This window comes from Pteropus medius, unplaced genomic scaffold, assembly GCF_902729225.1.
Source record: "Pteropus medius unplaced genomic scaffold, Ma_sr-lr_union100, whole genome shotgun sequence".
Classification (NCBI taxonomy): domain Eukaryota; kingdom Metazoa; phylum Chordata; class Mammalia; order Chiroptera; family Pteropodidae; genus Pteropus; species Pteropus medius.
The window spans coordinates 2564043-2583944 of record NW_024352786.1 but is presented as its reverse complement, the minus strand read 5'-3'; the positions used below and the strand labels follow the sequence as shown (position 1 = coordinate 2583944).

The window sequence follows — 19902 nt, the reverse complement described above, 5'->3', positions numbered from 1 at the left end:
ATGGACCTAGAAGGTATTTAAGTCAGACAGAGAAAGATAAACACTATATGATTTCACTTGATGAGGAATCTAAGGAATAAAAAGGACAAATGAATCAAAAACAGACTCACAAATATAGTGGGCAATTTGGTGTCAGACAGAGGGGAGGGGAGTTTGCGGGGCTGGGAGAATGGGGTGAAGTACAAATTAGTAGCCGATGGATGGTCACGGAGATAGGGAACACAGCATAGGAAATGCAGTTAGCATTAATACGTTGGCTAGGTGGAGGGTCAGGAGAGGGAGAGAGTAATTGGGGGGATTGTTTTACGAACTAGATGTCTAACCAATGTACTATATACTTGAAACTAATTAAAATAAATAAATTTAAAAAAAAACAAAACAAAACAATGTGTTGTCTACAAAAAAACCACCTTTAAATATATAGACACTTAAAATTAAAGGGAAAGAGAAAGACATACCATGTAAATGTTAATTTGAAAAAAGATGAAGTAGCTATATGAATTTTAGAGCAGACTTCAGAGCAAGGAAAATTATCCGGGATAAATAGGGGTATTATGTAATGATAAAGGGGTCAATTCTCCAATAAGATATTATAATCCTTAGTGTATATATGTCTAACAACAGAGCATCAAAATATGATGCAAAAACTGACAGGACTATAAGAAATATATAAATCTACAATTATAGTTGGAAATTTCAACACACTATCAGAAATGAACAGATCCAGTATTCCAGCATGAAATCAGTAAGGACATAGCTGAACTCAACAATAATCATCTATCAACTAGATATAATAGACATCTATAGACTTCATCCAGCAACAGTAGAATATACATTCTTCTCAAGCTTTACATGGAACATTCACCAAGAGAGACCACATTCTGGGACACACAATGCACATTAATAAATTTAAAAGCATACGGTGTATGCTCTCAGACCACAGTGGGTTTAAACTAGAATTCAATAACAGACAGGCAGCTGGAAAAATCTCAAAATACTTGGAGATTAAACATTACACTTCTAAATAACACATGGGCCAAAGAAGAAACCTCAAGAGATATTTAAAAATATTTCAAACTAAATGAAAATGAAAATGCACCTTATAAAAATTTGTGGGACACAGTGAAAACAGTGCTTAGATGGAAAATTATAACATTAAATGCTATAATTTATTAGAAAGGTGGAAAATCTAAAATGAGTCATCTAAGCATACACCCTAGGAAAGTAGAAAAAGGAGCAAAATAAATACAAAGTAAGCAGAAGAAAGAAATAATAAAAATTAGAGCAGACATCAGTGAAATTGAAAACAATTAATAGAGAAAAAAAATCGATGAAACCAAAAGCTGGTTTTTTTGTTTGTTTGTTTGTTTTTAAGATCAATAAGCCCCTAGCTAGGCTAACTAACAAAAAAGAGAGAAGATCCAAATCACTAATATCAGAAATGAAAGAGGGAACATCGCTACAGATCCCATGGACAGTAAAAGGATAATAAAGGAATACTGCAAGCAACTCTGTGCCCACAAATTCAATAATGTAACTGAAATGGGCTTCAAAGATATAATCTGCCAAAATGCACATAAGAAATAGATCATCTGAATAGGCCTATATCTATTAAAGAAATTTAATTAATAACCTCCCAAAACAGCACCAGCCCCAGATGGCTTCACTGGTGAATTTTACCAAACATTTAAGGAAAAAATTATACTAATTCTCTACAATCTCTTCCAGAAGATAGAAGCAGAGGGTTATTTCCCAATTCATTTTGTGAGGCTAGTATTACCCTCATACCAAAACCAGAGACATTACAAGAAAAGAAAACTGTAGACCAGCATCTCTGATGAACATAGATGCAGAAATCCTCAACAAAATATTAGTAAATCAAACTCAGCAGTGCATAAAAAGAATTATACATCACAACCATGTGGGATTTATCCTAGATAAGCAAAGTTGGTTCACATTTGAAAATTAATTAATATAATCTATCACATCCACAGGCTAAAGAAGAAAAATGATATGATTATACCCATAGATTCAGGAAAAGCATTTGAGAAAATCCAACATTCATTTATGATATTGAAAAAAAACTCAGCAAATTATGAATAGATAGGAACTAACTCAATTTAATAAATAACGTCAACTAAAAATCAACAGCTACCATCACATAATGGTGAGACAATAGAAGCTTTCCCACTAAGATCAGGAATAAAACAAGCATGCCTTCTCTCACCACTCCTTTTCAATATTGTACTGAAGTCCTAGCTAATACAGTAAGACAAGAACAGGAAATAAAAGGTGTACAGATTGGGAAGGAAAAAATAAAACTGCCTTTGTTTGCAGATGACATGATTATCTATGTAAAAATAAAACAAAACAAAACAACCTAAGAATCGAGGAAAAAAACTCCTGGAACAACTAGTAAACTAATTCAGTCATACCTCAGAGATATTGCAGTTTTTGTTCCAGACTACCACAATAAAGCAAATATCTCAGTAAAGCAAGTCACACAAATTTTTGGGTTTCCAAGTACATATATAAGTTATGTTTACACTACTGTATCCCATTGAGTATGCAATATAGCATTATGTCTGAAAAGCCAATGTGCATACCTTAATTTTGAAAGGCTAACCATCATCTGGGGCTTCAGCAAGTCATAATCTTTGCTCGTGGAGAGTGTTGCCTCCATGTTGATGGCTGCTGACTTATCAGGATGGTAGTTACCGAAGGTTGAGATGGCAATTTTTTTAAATAACACAATGAAGTTTACCATATCAAATGACTAATTTCACTATAATTTCTCTGTAGAACACAATGTGGTTTGATAGGATTTTACCCACAGTAAAACGACTTTCAAAATTGAAGTCAGTCCTCCCAAAGCCTGACACTGCTTTATCAACTAAATCCTTAGTTGCCATTTCAACAGCCTTCACAACATCTTCACCAGGAGTAGATTCCATCTCAGGAAACAACTTTCTTTGCTCATCTTGAAGAAGAAACTTTTTATCTGTTAAAGTTTCATTATGAGATTGCAGCAATTCAATTATATTTTTAAGCTCACTTCTAACTCTAGTTCTCTTGTTATTTCTACCACATCTGCAGTTACTTCCTCCACAGAAGTATTGAATCTATTAAAGTCATCCATGAGGATTGGAATCAACTTTTTCCAAAATCCTGTTAATGTTGATATTTTGACCTCTTTCCATTATCACAAATGTTCTTTATGGCATCTAGAATGGTAACTTCTTTCAGTTTTCAGTTTACTTTGCTCAGATCTATGAGAGGAATCACTATCTATGGCAGCAATAGCTTTACAAAATGTTTTTTTTAAAAATAATAAGACTCGAAAGTCAAAATTACTTCTTGATTCATGAGCTGCAGAATGGATGTTGTGTTAGCAGGCATGAAAATAACATTAATTTCATTGTACATCTCCATCAGAGCTTTTGGGTAACGAGGTGCATTGTCAACGAACAATAATATTTTGAAAGGAATCTTCTCTTTCTCAGCAGTAGTTCTCAACAATGGTCTTAAAATATTCAGTAAAGCATGCTGTAAACAGATGTACTGTCATTCAGGCTTTGTTCTGTTTGTAGAGCACAGGCAGAGGTAGACAGCATAATTCTTAAGAGCCTTACGTTTTTTGAAAAGGAAAATGAGCACTGGCTTCAACTTAAAGTCACCAGCTGCATAAGCCCCTAACAAGAGAGTCACCCTATCCTTTGAAGCTTTGAAGCCAGATATTAACTTCTCTCTAGCTATGAAAGTCTTAAATGGCATGTTCTTCCAATAGAAGGCTATTTCGTCTACATTGAAAATCTGTTTAGTGTAGCTACCTTCATTAATTATCTTAGCTAGATTTCCTAGATAACTTGCTGCACTTCTACATCAGCCCTTGCTGCCTTAACCTTGCACTTTTATGTTATGGAGATGACTTCTTTCCTTAAACTTCTTGAATGAACCTCTGTCAGCTTCAGACTTTTCTTCCTCACCTCTCAGCCTTTATAGAATTGAAGAGAATTAGCGCCTTGCTCTAGATTAGGCTTGGGTTTAAGAAAATATTGTGGCTGTTTTGATCTTCTATCCAGACTGCTAAAATGTTCTCCATATCAGCAATAAGCTTGTTTCACTTTCTTATCATTTGTGTGTTCACTTGAGTAGCACTTTTAATTTCCTTCAAGAACCTTTTTCTTTGCATTCACAACTTGGTTAATTGTTTGGCACAAGAGGTAAGCTTTGGCCTATCTCAGCTTTCTACATGTTGTCCTCACTAAGTTTAAACATTTCTAGCTTTTGACTTAAAAGCTGTGTGACTCTTCCTTTACTTGAACACTTAGAAGCCACTGTAGGGTTATTAATTGGCCTAATTTCAATATTGTTGTGTCTCAGGCCTGAGGAGAAGTAGAGAGATGGAGGAACGGCCAATCAGTGGAGTAGTCAGAACACTCACGACATTTATCAGTTAAGTTTTCTGTCTTATACAGGCATGGTTCATGGTGCACTCCACCCCCCAAAATTACAATAGTAGCATCAAAGATTACTAATCACAGATCACCATAACATACATAAAAATAATTATTATTGTTATTCCCCTGAATACAATATGACCATATATTCTGAATAATTTTGTTTTTCTTTCTATCATTTGATTTCTACAGTTTAATTATAATATGACTATGTATGCTCTTTCTTGTATTTGTCCTGCTTGCAGTTCTATAGGCTTTGGATTGGTGTATTACCTTTCATCAGTTTTGAAAATGTTCAGTCATTCTTTCAAATATTTTTTCTGCCCCATTTTCTCATTCTGGCACTTAATTGTGAGTGTGTATCACACCATTTCATATTGTTTCATAGGTTTTTTTAGTTAGTAGACTTTATTATTTAAGCAATTTTTTTTAGGTTTTCAGAAAAATTGAGTGGAAAGTACAGAGTTCCCATATAACCCCCTACCACCACCACCACCACCCCCCCCACACTTCTCCGATTATTAACATCTTACATTAGTGTGGTACATTTGTTACAATTGATAAACCAATATTATACATTATTATGAAAGTCCATAAATTACATTAAGGTTCACTCTTTGTGTTATACATTCTATGGGTTTTGACATATGTATAATGACATGCATCCACCATTACAATATCATACAGAATAATTTTATTGCCCTAAAAATCTCCTTTGCTTTTACCTATTAATCCCTTTCTCCCTATAGAATCCCCTGGAAACCAGTGATCTTTTTACTGTCTTCATAGTTTCCTAAACCTTTAAAAATCCCTCTTTATTCCTGGAGACATTTTTCCTAAAGACCTCCGTCTTTATTCCTGGAGACATTTTTCCTAAAGACCTCCGTCTTCACCTAATGTGTTTGCTTTCCAAGTCTGCAGAAGACTATTATCCTATGGCTTTCTTTCAGTGCTCTTCTAGTTTGGGGCCACTGCTTCCAAGATAAATATCTTTCATCTTTCCTGGTTTCCTCCTGATTTTGCTAGCATACTTCCTCAAGTGACTACTTAAAATAAGGATACATGAGAACTAAACCTGCAAAGACCTCATATATATATATAAACATGTTTTTATTCTGCCTTCACACCTGATTAGTTAGATATATAATTCTAGATTAGAAAAAATTTTTCCTAGAATTTTGGAAGAATTCATCCATTATCTTCTAGTATCTAGAGTTGCTACTTAGAAATAATATGCAAATCCCTTTGTGATTCCTTTGGAAAAGGCTTTTTTCTAGTATCTAGAATATCAAGTTTTAGGATCTTTTATACATCCTTGATGTTACAGCATTCACAATGATAAGTGTAGATACGGACTATTTTTCATCCTTTGTGTTGGACACTTAGTTGAGCTTTTTAATTTGAACACTGAGATATTTGCATATTATTTCCTTGACAATTTTTCCCTTTCCTCCCTTTTTTTTCTTTATTCCCTCTTCTAGTCAGATACTGGGCATCCTGTATTGATTTTCACTCATATATACCGCTACTTTATTTTTATATTGCTCTCTGTTCTAAAAGATTTCTTTTTCTTCATTTTCAGTCTTTCATTTTTCCAGTTTTTCATTTCAGCAGTTGTACTTATTTTATCTCCAAGAACTTTTCTTGTTCTCTAATTTTTCCTTTCATTTTATTCTACTCTAATTTTATGTATGTTCTCAAATCTCTGAGAATATAATGTTAATTTTCTGTTTTACTTTATTCTGGTCCCTGAATTATCTGTTTCTTCTGAGGTCAGTTTTTCAGTTTGTTTTACTTGAATTTTTCACTTTGATGCTGCTGGTTCTTATTTTATGCTGGTGATCCTTGGTTGTCTTATACTCGAGAAGGAAGGTCTCGTAGTGTATGTGAATATACTATGCTGCTCTGAAGGTAGGACTGTTTTCTTGTTGGGTCCCTCCTCTGAAACAGTATTCTGCCTGAGCAAGATGAAGCTTTATTGACTTACGGGCTTTGGTTTGTGATGAATGGACATAGAGCTGGCTAAGAGGTCATGGCTTTCTACATACTAGAATAAGATGTTTGCACTCTGGAATTCCAGCATTACTCTTGAAGCTTTAAGATCTCCCTCATACACTCCATTCAAGTTATTTAAAGTATGGTAAATGCTCACAGTCTCTAAGTACAGGAATGGAGAGAGGAGTGGAGTTGCTGACTGGAGCTGTTTTACTATTTACAAATTCTTGATTAATTTCTCTCTCTTCCGCCCCTTTTCTCACTCCTGCCTTTAGCTGTATACTATATCCAAGCCCAGAGATTCTTTCAGTTTTCATTGTCAGCTGAATATCTTTATAGCTACCACACATATTCAAGGACGCATCTTTCTCCACCTCTTTCCATCCTTCAAGTTGGTCTTATTTGCTTTTATCTCCCAGAATTGTGTGACAACCACTCTCTCTTCTCCTCCAATTGTCTTCACGGTTGTATATGTATTCTCTTTTGTATTTCCATACTTTTATTTTAGTTAAGTCTTGTGTGCCCTGTCTGCCATCTTGAGCTCGCATGGTTTTGTTCTTATTTTCTTCTCTACTTTCACTCTATCTTTTTCATTTAATCAAAACTCCCCATCATTTAGTTTATCTGCTCTCAGCTTCTTGGGCAAGATAGAAAATAGATTAATTTTAAAAGAGCTGTTTGTTAAAGAATGAAACTAGACTGTTGTCTATCACCACACACCAAAATTAACTCAATGGATTAAGGACCTGAATATAAGTTCTGAAACAATAAATTACAAAGAAAAAAACATAAGTACTCAACTCATGGACTGTGGGCTTAAAGAGGATTTTATGAATTTGGTCTCAAAGTCAAGGGAAGTAAAAGCAAAAATAAATGAATGGGACTACATCAAACTAAAATGCTTTTGCACAGCAAAAGAAATCATCAACAAATCAAAGAGACAACCACCCAAATGGGAAAATATATTTGCAAGCAATGCCTCCGATAAGGGCCTAATATTCAAAATATACAAAGAACTCATACAATTCAATAACAACAACAAAAAAAAAAACAAATGATCCAATCAAAAAATGGGCAGAGGACCTGAACACCCACTTCTCCCTAGAGGACATACAAATGGCCAGCAAATATTTGAAAAGATGCTCAACTTCACTAGCTATTAGGGAAATGCAAATCAAAATCACAATGAAATATCATCTCACACCTGTTAGAATGGCTGTTATCAACAGAACAAGTAATAACAAATGTTGGAGAGGATGCAGAGAAAAAGGAACCCTTATACACTGCTGGTGGGACTGCAAATTGGTACAGCCGCTATGGAAAACAGTTTGGAGGTTCCTCAAAAAACTAAGAATTGACCTACCATATGATCCAGCGATCCCTCTACTGGGTATTTACCCCAAAGACTTGAAAACATTTATCCGATTATGGTTTTAATCAATTCTGTAATTTTTTTAAGCCAATTATCTTCTCAAATATCGTCTCTTCTTCACTCTTTCAATTCTGTTTGTGGAACTACTATTAGGTGTATTTTGCACTTTTTTCAAAGCCTAAATATCTTATAATTTTCACCTCATTTTTTCTTTTTAAGTTACACCCTAGGTAATTTCTTTAAATCTACCAGTTTGCAATATTTTTCTCTTCAGCTGTATCTAATCTGTTATTTAAGGTAACTGGTGATTTTTTTTAATTTCAATAACTTTTTAGTTTATTTCTAGACATTTTATTTGATTCTCTTACATTGCTTCCAGGTATTTCTTTTCTTCTATCTAGTCTTTTTAAATTGTCTTGAGTTTCTTTGAAAATACGTATTTTATAGTATCTATGTAATAGTTATATCAGTTGAGATTTTTGGAGATTGAATCTCATTCTTTGTTGTATCTTTAACTTTTGCTCATAGCAGATTATTTCTTATTTTGTAAGTTTTTATTTTAAGTTCAGATTTAATGGAGCTTTATTTTGGGGACTTTAGGCCATCTGGAATCAAGAGTGTTTATTAGGGATATTTTGAACTAGCACCTACCAACTACTCTAAGGATAGTTCCATGGGAAAATACTTTTTATGGTAGGTTTAGGGTTTAGGAGTTCCCAAACCATGGAAGTCATATAAATTTGAGCCCTAAATATGTTAGTCGAGACCTGTTTTACATACGAATTCTCAGAGGTGATTTTACCACTCAGAGATCAGCTAAGACAAACAAACTGCCTTTTATCTTTGTCAATGGAATGATATTTTCTGGTCCATTCTTTCACTAAGAGTTCAGTCCTTCAGGTGTCCAGTTTTGTGAAATAACAATAGTCAGAGGGGAGGGAACAAGAATCTTAATTCTAGTTTTCTGCCTTGAGTGTGTCAAAATTCTTCTATTATACCCTTGGCAGTTCTATGCAGCCAATAATGGGTCACAGCTAGATAATACACTTAAGCTGTTTTAAGAAGCTGAAAAGGCATTAGAAATTATGGTAAGTGAAGGTAGCCATTTAATTTGCAGATGGCAATTTACAGTGTAATCATCTGTCCTTTATAGAAATCTATGGATTCTCCTGTGAATAGGGCCTTTCCTTAGTATCTAGTTGCCAGAAACAAGATGTCTATCTAGTCCTTACCCTGTCTACCTCTGCTTCCTACACATAATCTAAGATACTTTATATTCTCCCACAGACCAGTTTTCCTTTATTTTCAGCCCTTACCCGCTTTAATAATTTATGCCAAATATCAACTGAGTTATCCTTTTGATAGAAAGATTTACTCTGTTCCTGTTAAAAAATTTGGCACCCTGGCACTGTGATTTTGAGAATTCTTATACTTATTCCTGATGGAAAAGCTACTTTAAAATATAAAACAAAGTAAATCTCATTATATTGCTGTGATATTTTTAAAACATCATATATTATGAGAAATGTTTAGTACTTTAAAGGATTCACATATAGTTTAAAAATATATTTAAATAAAAAATTTATTTTAAACTTATCCCATAAATTGACAGGTACTTTGGAGTATATGTTAAACAGATATTTCTTCAGCAATTCTAGCAAATGACATTAGTCTACACTAGGTATCATTATATAGGACTGGCTATTAATGTGATATTGGATAAAATAGAATTTATCTTTTTATGTATATATCTGTCTGTGTAAATATACAGGTTTTTGTTGTTGTTGTTTTTTCAGGAGTTTTGCTTATAATGGTATGGTGTGTCATCTGGTCAGTCGCAGGCCCTGACAGTCTCCCTGGTGGAAGTTTATTTGGACTGTTAGTTATCTTTTATAGTGCCGTAATTGGGGGGAAAATTTTGCAATTCATTAGAATACCTTCAGTGCCTCAACTTCCACCTCTTCTTGGTAAGGGTACAATTAGCTCTCATTTCTTTTTATGCAATATATGTAAATTATGAACATATTCTAGTTGGAGTAGATATCATTTAGAAATATTTCAATGTGATATGATTTATATAGCTTCTTTATATATGTATGTACTCTATATGTTTATATAGCTCATTTATAGAAATATTTTCTATATATACACAGAATTTTTTCTGAAATATGTTTTTAAATAATTTAAATATATTCAATATAAGATTTTTGTTGCTTTATCATTTAATAGGACATTTTTTGCTCAATTTTAAGTGTATTATGGAAAAGGAAAAATTTGGAAAAGACTGAATTTTTCTATAGATAACCTAACTCAAATACAATTACAACATCCAAATATTAGTGATTAAGCCACCAAAAGTTCTTATGGTTTTTGAGTAAGCTGTTTGGGCATCTCCGCTATGTGTATTCATGGATGCATCATCTACCTGACCAGTGTTATACCCTATTTCTTCATTATCATTATTACATAAATCTCCAGCTGGACAGAGGAAAATTAGTGGAAGAATTTCTGTCAGAGGTGTGTCATATCTTCTAAGTATTCAATACATCCAAATATTCAGTATATTGTCAATAGAAATAATCTCTCTATCTCATCTCTAACACCCTTTCTATGTCCATAACACCCTTTCAGCACCTCCTAACTATTCATTGAATCTTTTTTCCTCTTCTCCCAAACTTTTACTCTTGCCCTAGCTTAGGCTATTTGTTTCCATCTATTCCATAGACTATGCTAGAGGCTTTTCATTGGTCTCTCCTCCAGTGTCATGTCTAATTCACAAAGACCATCACATAGAAAATGCAAGACTCATTATGTCACTTCCTGCCTAAAACTTTCCCATCATGCCTTAGTATACCAAAGTAGCGGGATATGCAGGGTGAGTGTTGCTGTTCACAATCTGACCCCTCCTGCTCATTCTTCCACTCCCATCCTTGCCCTTTACTGGATTACTTGTTGTACTTCATTGACATATGTCATTTCTTAACTCCATTTCTTTATTTATGCTACCTCCTTTACTTGTATGTAACTTGCCCTTCACCAAAGTAATGAAAGACATAGTGTGTTTGAAGAAGGAAAATAAAACATTTGTGTTTTCTCTCTTGGAAAAACGAACAGAATTAGACATGATTTCTTTTTTTTTTTTTTTTTTTTTTTTTTTTTCCGAGGGATGTTACTGGCTGGTTTTATCATCAGGAATATTCCATTCTTCAGTGAGCGTGTCAATATTAGTAACACATGGTCTTCAACTTTAAGAAACACTGCCCTTACCATTATCCTAATACGAGCTGGGCTTGGACTCGATCCACAGGTAGATTTCCAATTATAACTTGAGTAAAATTACTTTAAATATTAGAGGCTGGTAGAAAAGAAGTGGAAGAATTTTGCTATAGCTGTTTCAAGTGGAGTCTGTGAACAAAACTAAAATAAAGAACAAAAATTTTGCAGAAATGTTGGCACTTTAATTTCTACTTCTTGTCATTTTTATTACTGATGTGAAAAATCACTGTGATGTAAGATCTCTATTAGAGATAACCTTTAATTATTTGCATAGAGATAAATATCTCTTATGCACCATTTGTATTATTTGAAAGTTGTGGCTCTTGTATGGAGAATTATTTACTTTTCAAGTAACAAAGAATAAAGTCACCCCATAAAAGGTTTTTGCTTTTATTTTGTTTTATTTTTTAGAGAGATTAAGAATTTCAATAATATTTTTGTTTCATGAATTTTTTTCCCACAGAAGTGTATTTCTGATTACCTTTGAATTATTGTAAAAGCTAATCTTGTATAATATTTCCTTAAATATTACTATCTAGGGATCATAATTCTATTTAGGTTTTTAAAAAAGACATGAATATAACAGCTTCTCAAATAGCTGTGGCAATGTACAAGTTTAGTGATACTATCTCAAGAGTATAAATAATTATAGACAGTGATAACTTACTGTATTCTCCTGTTGAAAATTTGAACCAAATAGAAAACTTTAAAGTTCTCCCTTTTAGTTAATTGTTTAGTTTTTAAGTGATTTTTCTCTTTTCTCATGTTGATAGTTTCTATTACAATTATTAAGTTAATCAAACAATTCATTTCTGAAAGTTAACTGATGGAAATAAATCTCTACTTTCATTATACTATTTACTAGGGAGATTAAGGAAGGTAGAACCAGTCATTTAATCACAGAGAAATGTATCTCTTTTTATTAAATTTATTGGGGTGACATTGGTTAATAAAATTATATAGGTTTTAGTGTACAGCTCTATAATACATCATCTGGATCTTTTTTAATAATTGAAATACAACAATGTTTTATAAAATGTGAAATAGTTTATAATCCACGCTTTGATGACATATAAAATGACCTGTAATAGCATCTCAAGCCCAGTGGAACAGTCGAAAAAATTAGTTTAGTAAAAGCTTATTACCTAAAAAAGACTTTATATTTTAATATTTGCTTAAATGATTCTCTTTCTGGCCATTATGTGTTTGTCTAAATATGACTTTGTTTCTATTTCAGGCTCTGAAGCAATTGAAAAATGTTTGTTTAAGATTATCTATGGGTCCATGCCTTATGGAGGCATGTTCAGTTGCTGTTATTTCCCACTTCCTTTTGAATTTCCCCTGGCAATGGGGATTTCTATTAGGGTAACTTATTATCATTTTTTCTCTATGAAAATATTTAGTTAAAGATACTTGGTTTAAACTTATTGATATTCAGAATATTGTATAGACAAGCTTCTCAACAAAATCCTTTTTTACAGTGATAGAAAGCCCTAGAAATCAGTTGGTCAGAAGCAGAGCCATGTCCTAAATCTACTATATCATTGATAAACATGCATAGTTTCTAAATATTGAATGCCAAGATAATTCATCAATTTATTCCTTCTTTCCTAAACTGTAATCTCTCTCTATTTTTTAACCTATCTAATGGCTTCTTTCTTGTATACTACATATATATGTTATATATACATATTTGTGAGACTGATTTTGTATAGGTGTAGATGTTATAACAAAAAGCAAGAAAACAAATAACTCTTCTCTAGATAATGTCTATTATTTTTCACCATCCATTTCCCTTCATGTCCAAATTCCTCAGAAAAATTGTCTACAGTCACTACCTCTGGATCTGAATTCCTCTCTATTTTTCAATCCATTTAACTTTTGCCTCCATTTATCCACTCCAATGAAATTTATAGTAAACTTCACCCATTGAAGTTCAAACTTCAGTGAACCTTTTAAATTAAATTTTATATTAAATACCCAATATATTTTCCTTTTGAAAAATTAGAACTTTACAAATAAAAGTAAAAGGACTTTTTATTATGCCTTCAAATCCTAGTACCTATATTCCTACCCAAAATGACAACTCTTATGAGTTTTATATAATTTTAGACCTTTAAAAATAACATTGCAGGTTTCTAAATCTCCATAGAGAAAAGAGAATTATTTTGTATATTTTTATATAAATCATATCCCCGTCTGTGACTAGCCTGTTCATATCCTTTGTCTATTTTTCTGTTGAGTTCATATCCTTTGTCTATTTTTCTCTTTCTTACTCATTATATCAATATTACTCTGTTATAAGTATTGCAAATATCTTGTCCCAGTACACCACTAGATAGTTAACTTTGCTTATGGTGACTTTTTTAATCTAAAAAATACATATTTTATGATTTCTAACACATAGAAGGGCCAATACATAAAACCATTTACTTGACCTTGCAAATCAAAAAAAGGGGCAGGAGCGGAAGGGGGGTCAGAATATAGATGCTTTTGATATATCTAAGGGTTTTTAAAATGTAATCAAATTTAACAATATTTCTCTTTATGTTTAATGCCTTTCTATGAGTCTTCCAAATGGTCCTTTTTACCCCATGGTCACAAACATATTCTCTTCATATTTTATTCTTATTACTTTTAAATTCAGTTTTTAAAATTCTTTAAAACAGCTAGAATTTGTTATGTGTGTGCTCTAGCTACATTCTTTCCCACATGAATAGGTAGTTGTCTCAACACCATTTATAGAAATGTCCTTTTTCTCTCCCATTGATTGAAAAAGCCAATTTTATCATTTAATTAATCCCAGAGATTTGTTTCTGCACTTTGTATTCTGTTTTTTCCAATCTATTATGTCTGTTTCTATGTCACTATTACAGTTTTAACTATTTTACATTTTTAAAAATAGTATCTCTTTTATATTGACTTGTTTTTCCATTCTAAGCTCTTTTAGCCCAAATTAATTTTAGAATCAGTCAAGTTTAATGAAAAATACTGAGTGGATTTTAATTGGCATAGCACTGAACTAATAAGTTAATTTGAGGGAGAGATAACATCTTTATAATATTGATGCTTTTTATCCACAAATCTGAAATATATGTGCAATTATTCAAGTGTTATCTTAAGTACTACAATGTTTATAATTTTTATAAAGGTCGAGACTATTTCACAGTTTTGTTCTTAGGTAGTTTGTGTTTTTTATTGATGTTGTGGATCGAATTTTTCATAACATTTTCTAATTAGTTTCTTCAAATGTACAAGAAAGCTACTTTTAAAATTTACTTTTATTGAGGTATAGTTTATATCCAATAAAATGAGCACCCATTTTTAATGAACATTTCTGTGAGTTTTGACAAATTTATATACTCATGTAACGCCCTGCACAATTGAAATGCAGTACATTTTTATTACTCCCCAAATTCACGTCCCACCAAGTCAATTCCATACTGGCCCCAGGCAAACCATAATCTATTTTCTGTCACAATAGATTAGATTTTTTTTTAGAGTTTTAAATAGATACAATTATGTAGTATATACCCTTTTGTTTCTGGCTTCTTTTGTTCAGCAAGTGGTTTTTGAGATGCATCCATATTATGACTAGTAGTTCATTCCATTTTATTGCAGAGTAGTGTTTTATTGTATGAATATACCACCAACCTTATCTATTCACTTTTTGGGGAATATTTGGATTGTTTCCAGTTTGGGGCTATAAGAAATAAAGCTATGAACTTTTGCATTCAAGTCTTTGTGTGGACGTTTGTTTTCATTTCTTAGGGAAATGCCTAGGAGCAGAACTGCTGGGCCTTTTGGTAAGACAATGTTTATTAAAAAACTGCCAACAGTCTTCCAAAGTATTGCTGTATTTTATATTCACACCAACAATGTATGAAGTTTCAGGCCTCCATATCTTCTCCAATACTGGGTATGTAGTGGTATCAGGTTGTAGTTTTTTAGTTTTTTTTCAAATTTGGAAATTTTTCAGCCATTATGTCTTAAATATTTGTCTTCCTTCTTTTTCTTCATCTACAACTACAATTACACATGTGTTAACTGCTTGATATTATTCTGTATAGGTCCCTGATACTCTTTTCAGTTTTTTTCAGTCATGTTACTCTCCTTTGCTTAAAGTCATGTGCTTCATTTTGGATGTATTCTAAATCTTCAGAATCACTGATCTTTTCTTCTTCAGTGTTTGACCTTTTGTTAATTTTATACAGTAAAATTTTCAATTCAGATATTACATTTTTTAATTATAAGCCATCATACATTTTTATATTTATTTTTTCAGCTTTACTGAGATATAATTGGCATATAACATTATGTAAGTTTAAGGTGTACGATGTATTGATTTGATACACTCATGTATTATAAAATGATTACTGACATAGTGTTAGCTAATACCTCTATTTCATCACATAATTGCCATTTCTTTTTTGTGGTGAGAACAATTAAGATCTACACTGTTAACAGCTTTCAAGTATATAATACAGTATTGTTAACTATAATTGTTAACTATAATAACAGCTTTCAAGTATATAATACAGTATTGTTAACTATAATTAATGCTATACATTAATTCCCCAAACCTTAATCATTTCATAAGTGAAAATTTATACTCTTTTGACCAACACCTCCCCATTTACCCCACCCCTAACCCTCAGTAACCACCATTGTACTCTTCATTTCTATGAGTTCAGCTCTTTTAGATTCCACATACAAATGAGATCATAAAGTGTTTGTCTGTCTTTGTCTTACTTATCTCACTTAGCACCATCCACATTGTCCCAATGGCAGGATTTCCTTTCTTCTCATGGCTGAATAATATTCCACTGCATATACGTATGTATGTATGTATGTACATACGTATATGCAGTGGAATATTATATATATATATATAATATCTATAATATATATAATATTATATATATAATAATACCTAGTGTGTGTGTGTGTGTGTGTGTGTGTGTGTGTGTGTATATATATATATATATATATATATATAATCTCACATCTTCTTTATGTACCATGTCTTCTTTATCCATTCACCTGTTGACACTTAGGTTGTTTCATTGAGCTATTACATCTTTTATTCCAAAAGTTCTATTGATTCTTCATTCTATCTTCCATTTTTTTTCTTCTTTATGTTCACATTTTCCTTTAAATTCTTAACCATATGGAACATATTTATAACAACTGCTTTAACATAACTGATCTGCCATTTCCATCATTGCTATCATTTGCAGGTCTATTTGTATTGACTGATTTTTTCCCCCCTGGTATGGGTTGCATAATCCCAACTCTTCATATGTCTAGTGATCACATGCTGGACTTGGTAGGTTTTACATTGTTAAATTCTGGATTTTGTTGTTTTCCTTCAGAGTGTTGGACTTTGTCCTAGATGACAGTTTTAAATTATTTGTGAATTAGTTGATCCTTTTGAGGCTTGTTTTTAAGATCTTTTAGGGATTTTCTAGAGTTTTACTGTAGGGCTGATTTAGTCCTTTTCGAAGGTGTGGCCATTCTGAGTCTCTACTGAATGCCCTTTGTATTTGAAAAGGTATCTCCACTCCAGCTGGTGGAAACTCAAAGTTTTCTCCAGACTTCTGCGAGCTCTAGAAATTACTATCTTACTTTTCCTCTTCTGTAGTTATGATGTCTAGCCTGTGGGGATTTATTCTATACCTGTACTCCTTGATATTCAACCAAAGATACAGGGAGACCTGGATGCAAATATCTGGAATTTTCTTTTTGTCATTCCCTCTCTCACTTACTCTGCTCTCAAAATCGTAGCTGCCTTGGCTTCCTCAAATCCTTTTCTCCTCAACTCAGCAAGTTTGCTGGCCTTTGGTTTCTCGCCACCGCAGCCTTGAAATTGGTCTTATGCAGAAAGCCTGGGCAATGATGAGGTTTACTTCGTTTCCCTTTTCTCATTTATAACAGCGCTGTCTGTTACCCAATGTCTGAAAATAAATAGTTGTTTCTTATGTTTTGTCTGGTTTTCTAAGTGCTTTCATCAGGAGATTAACTCCAGAACCTATGTTCCTTTATGTCAGTAAGCAGATGTCCTACTTCTGATTTTTAAAAGTTGATCTTATATATGACTACCTTGCTGAATGTATATGAACATCCTGTCTTCGAATAATTAAATTTCTGTCTTTTCCTTTACCAGTATTTGTAAATTTGTATTTCTATTTTATTGTGTTTGATAGAACATCCAGTCAATGTTGAATATTTTTAGTAGAAAGAAGAGACATTTCTAACCTTTTAATAATTTTAATAAGAATGCTTCTAATACTTAATATGATTTTTACTGTTAGATGGTGGTCAATGCTCTTTATCAGATCAAGGAAGGTTTCCTGTATTTCTTGTTTGTCAAGAGGTTCCCTTTTAATAAAAACGACATTTAGTATAGTTTTCCTTTCAATCTGATAATGTTATGAATTATGTTGGCAAAGTTTTCTAACGTAGAACCATCCATTCATTCACCTACATGGTCAGCTTTTTTTTTATTCTTTTAATAAACTGACAAATTCAATTTGCTGATACTTATTTGGGATCATAAATGAAACTGAAATATGGTTTTATTCCTTATGCTTCACTCTATTTAATATCATATTATTATTATTCTATTACTGCCTCAAACCCGATGTGTTATCATCTACCATTTTAATTCAAGTTTAAAAATATTAATTCTCTTTTCTTTCATCTCAGTTTTCTTTCTTTCTTTCCTTTTAAAATAAAGATAAGCATAGAAGTTACTGAGATAGTTGAATACCCTTAATTTGTATCTTTCTTGCTACAACTTCTGGATTCATTTCTCCTCTTATTTGTGTACCTTCACCGAAATTTTGTTAATGTAAGTCTTTGTGTGACATATCTTTTGAAGTCTTGTACGCTTGTACATATTTTCATAATATGAAACCTTCAGATTTGAATGCCTATTCGGCTGATTTTAAAATGTTCAAAGTGATTTTTCTCGAACTTTTAAAAACTATTCTTGCCTCAGCCTTGCTATCAAAATGTCTGATGTCAATCTAATTCTTATTATTTTGTGGATAATCTTTTTATTTGGGTGCTTTTAGAATTTTCTTTGATTTTTCTTAAATTTTACTGTAAATTATTTAAACATGGATTATTCTTTATATCTCCTGTATGACCCTTTCAGTCTAAGGTCCTTTGTCTAATTAAAGGAAACTTACTTCCATTATTTCTTTGAGCATACCATCTTCTCTTCTTTCACATGTCTATCTTTCTGGGGCTGTTATCCATATATTCACAAACCTACTGCTATTAGCATATGTCTTACCTATTATTTTACATTTTCTAATTTTTTATCCTTTCCTGCTACTTCCTGGAAGAGTTCTTCAATCTTATCTTTTAACTCACTATTTCATTCTTCAGCTATTGTGATCTACATTTTTATACTTATATTTTAAATTGTTGCTTTTTATGTTTTCTGGTTTCAACTTATTTTGCTATTTTCTTCCTGATAGTTACTATGTTTGTTATGCTTATTTTGAATTATTGATCCATCTCTTCTAATACTTTAACATCTGATAAAATCTGTGCATTTTTTACTGTATATATTTCAAAGCTAAGTCATTAGGTTACAAAGATCCATGATTATTATATCTTCCTGGTGATTTTTAAAATCTGTATTAAGTATCCTTCTCACTCATTTTGATGCTTATCTATCTCGAATTCTCCTTTGTCAAATGTTAATATTTCTCTCCCTGTTTTGTTTTGGGTTCTCTATTTGGAATGAATTTCACCACCCTGAACTGTCAAATTTCTTATTGAAGTATAATTCATATACAGAAAAGTATAAAACACATGAATGTACAATTTGTTGAATTATCAAAAAGTGAAGAGTCATGTAAGCATCACTCAGATAAAGAAATAGCACATTGTCAGAACCCCAGAAGTACCCTTGTGCTCCTTCCTAATCACTGCTCTACTCCTCCCCACAGATAACCATTATACTAACTTCTAACACTATAATTTAGTTTGCCTGTAGTTGTACTTTATATAAATGAAATCATACCGTATATATTCTTTTGTGTCCAGCTCTTTCACTCAACATTATACTTGCAATTCACCCATATTATTGTAGGTAAATGTAGTTCATTAATTTTCTTTTTTTGTTTAGTACCACAGGTCCTCGAATAACATCATTTCATTCAACATCATTTCGTTATAATGTTGATGGCATGATGTAGGAACTTAACTCTTGTTTTTAGCACTAAGCTAATGGTAAAAACTGGTTTTGTTATATGTTGTTTCATCACAATTCCAAGAACCTACAGATGATGTTAAGTGAGGACTTACTGTATATCATTGTATGAACATACTAAATTTATTCTGTTGTCTATGGAAATTTGCATTGTTTTTATGTGGAACCTGTTATTATTAATACTCTTCCAAACATTCTTGTGCATAACTCTTGGAACAAATATACACAGTTTTCTATAGATACATAACTAGGTATGGAATTGTTGGTTCATAGGGTAAATATATAATTATGTCAAATTATTTTTTAATTTCCAATTTATATTCCCACCAGTCTTATATAAGAGTTCCTGTTATTCCACATGCTTGCCAACATTTAGAATCATCAGTCTTTTTAACTTGAACTATTCATATGGGTATATTGTAATATCTCATTCGGATTTTTATTTGCATTCCCTGATTTCTAATAAGGCTGAAGAGTTCTTTTTCAAGTTTTTATTCCCAAATTTCTAGTGGGTTTTGGTTGTTTATGGTTGTTTATTATTATTATTATTATTATTATTATTATTATTA

General features: G+C 32.1%; 1 protein-coding gene across 10 annotated transcripts in view; it reads left to right on the top strand.

Moving 5' to 3' along the window:
• Window positions 1-19902, top strand: part of LOC120591137 (sodium/hydrogen exchanger 9B1-like) — a 59756-nt gene that overhangs the window by 20012 nt on the left and 19842 nt on the right. For all 10 annotated transcript variants that reach the window (XM_039848717.1, XM_039848719.1, XM_039848712.1 and 7 more), the window contains 3 exons: window positions 9624-9794; window positions 10992-11134; window positions 12341-12468. In XM_039848717.1, coding sequence (XP_039704651.1) covers window positions 9624-9794; window positions 10992-11134; window positions 12341-12468 — 442 coding nt within the window. The remainder of the gene's footprint in view (window positions 1-9623; window positions 9795-10991; window positions 11135-12340; window positions 12469-19902) is intronic.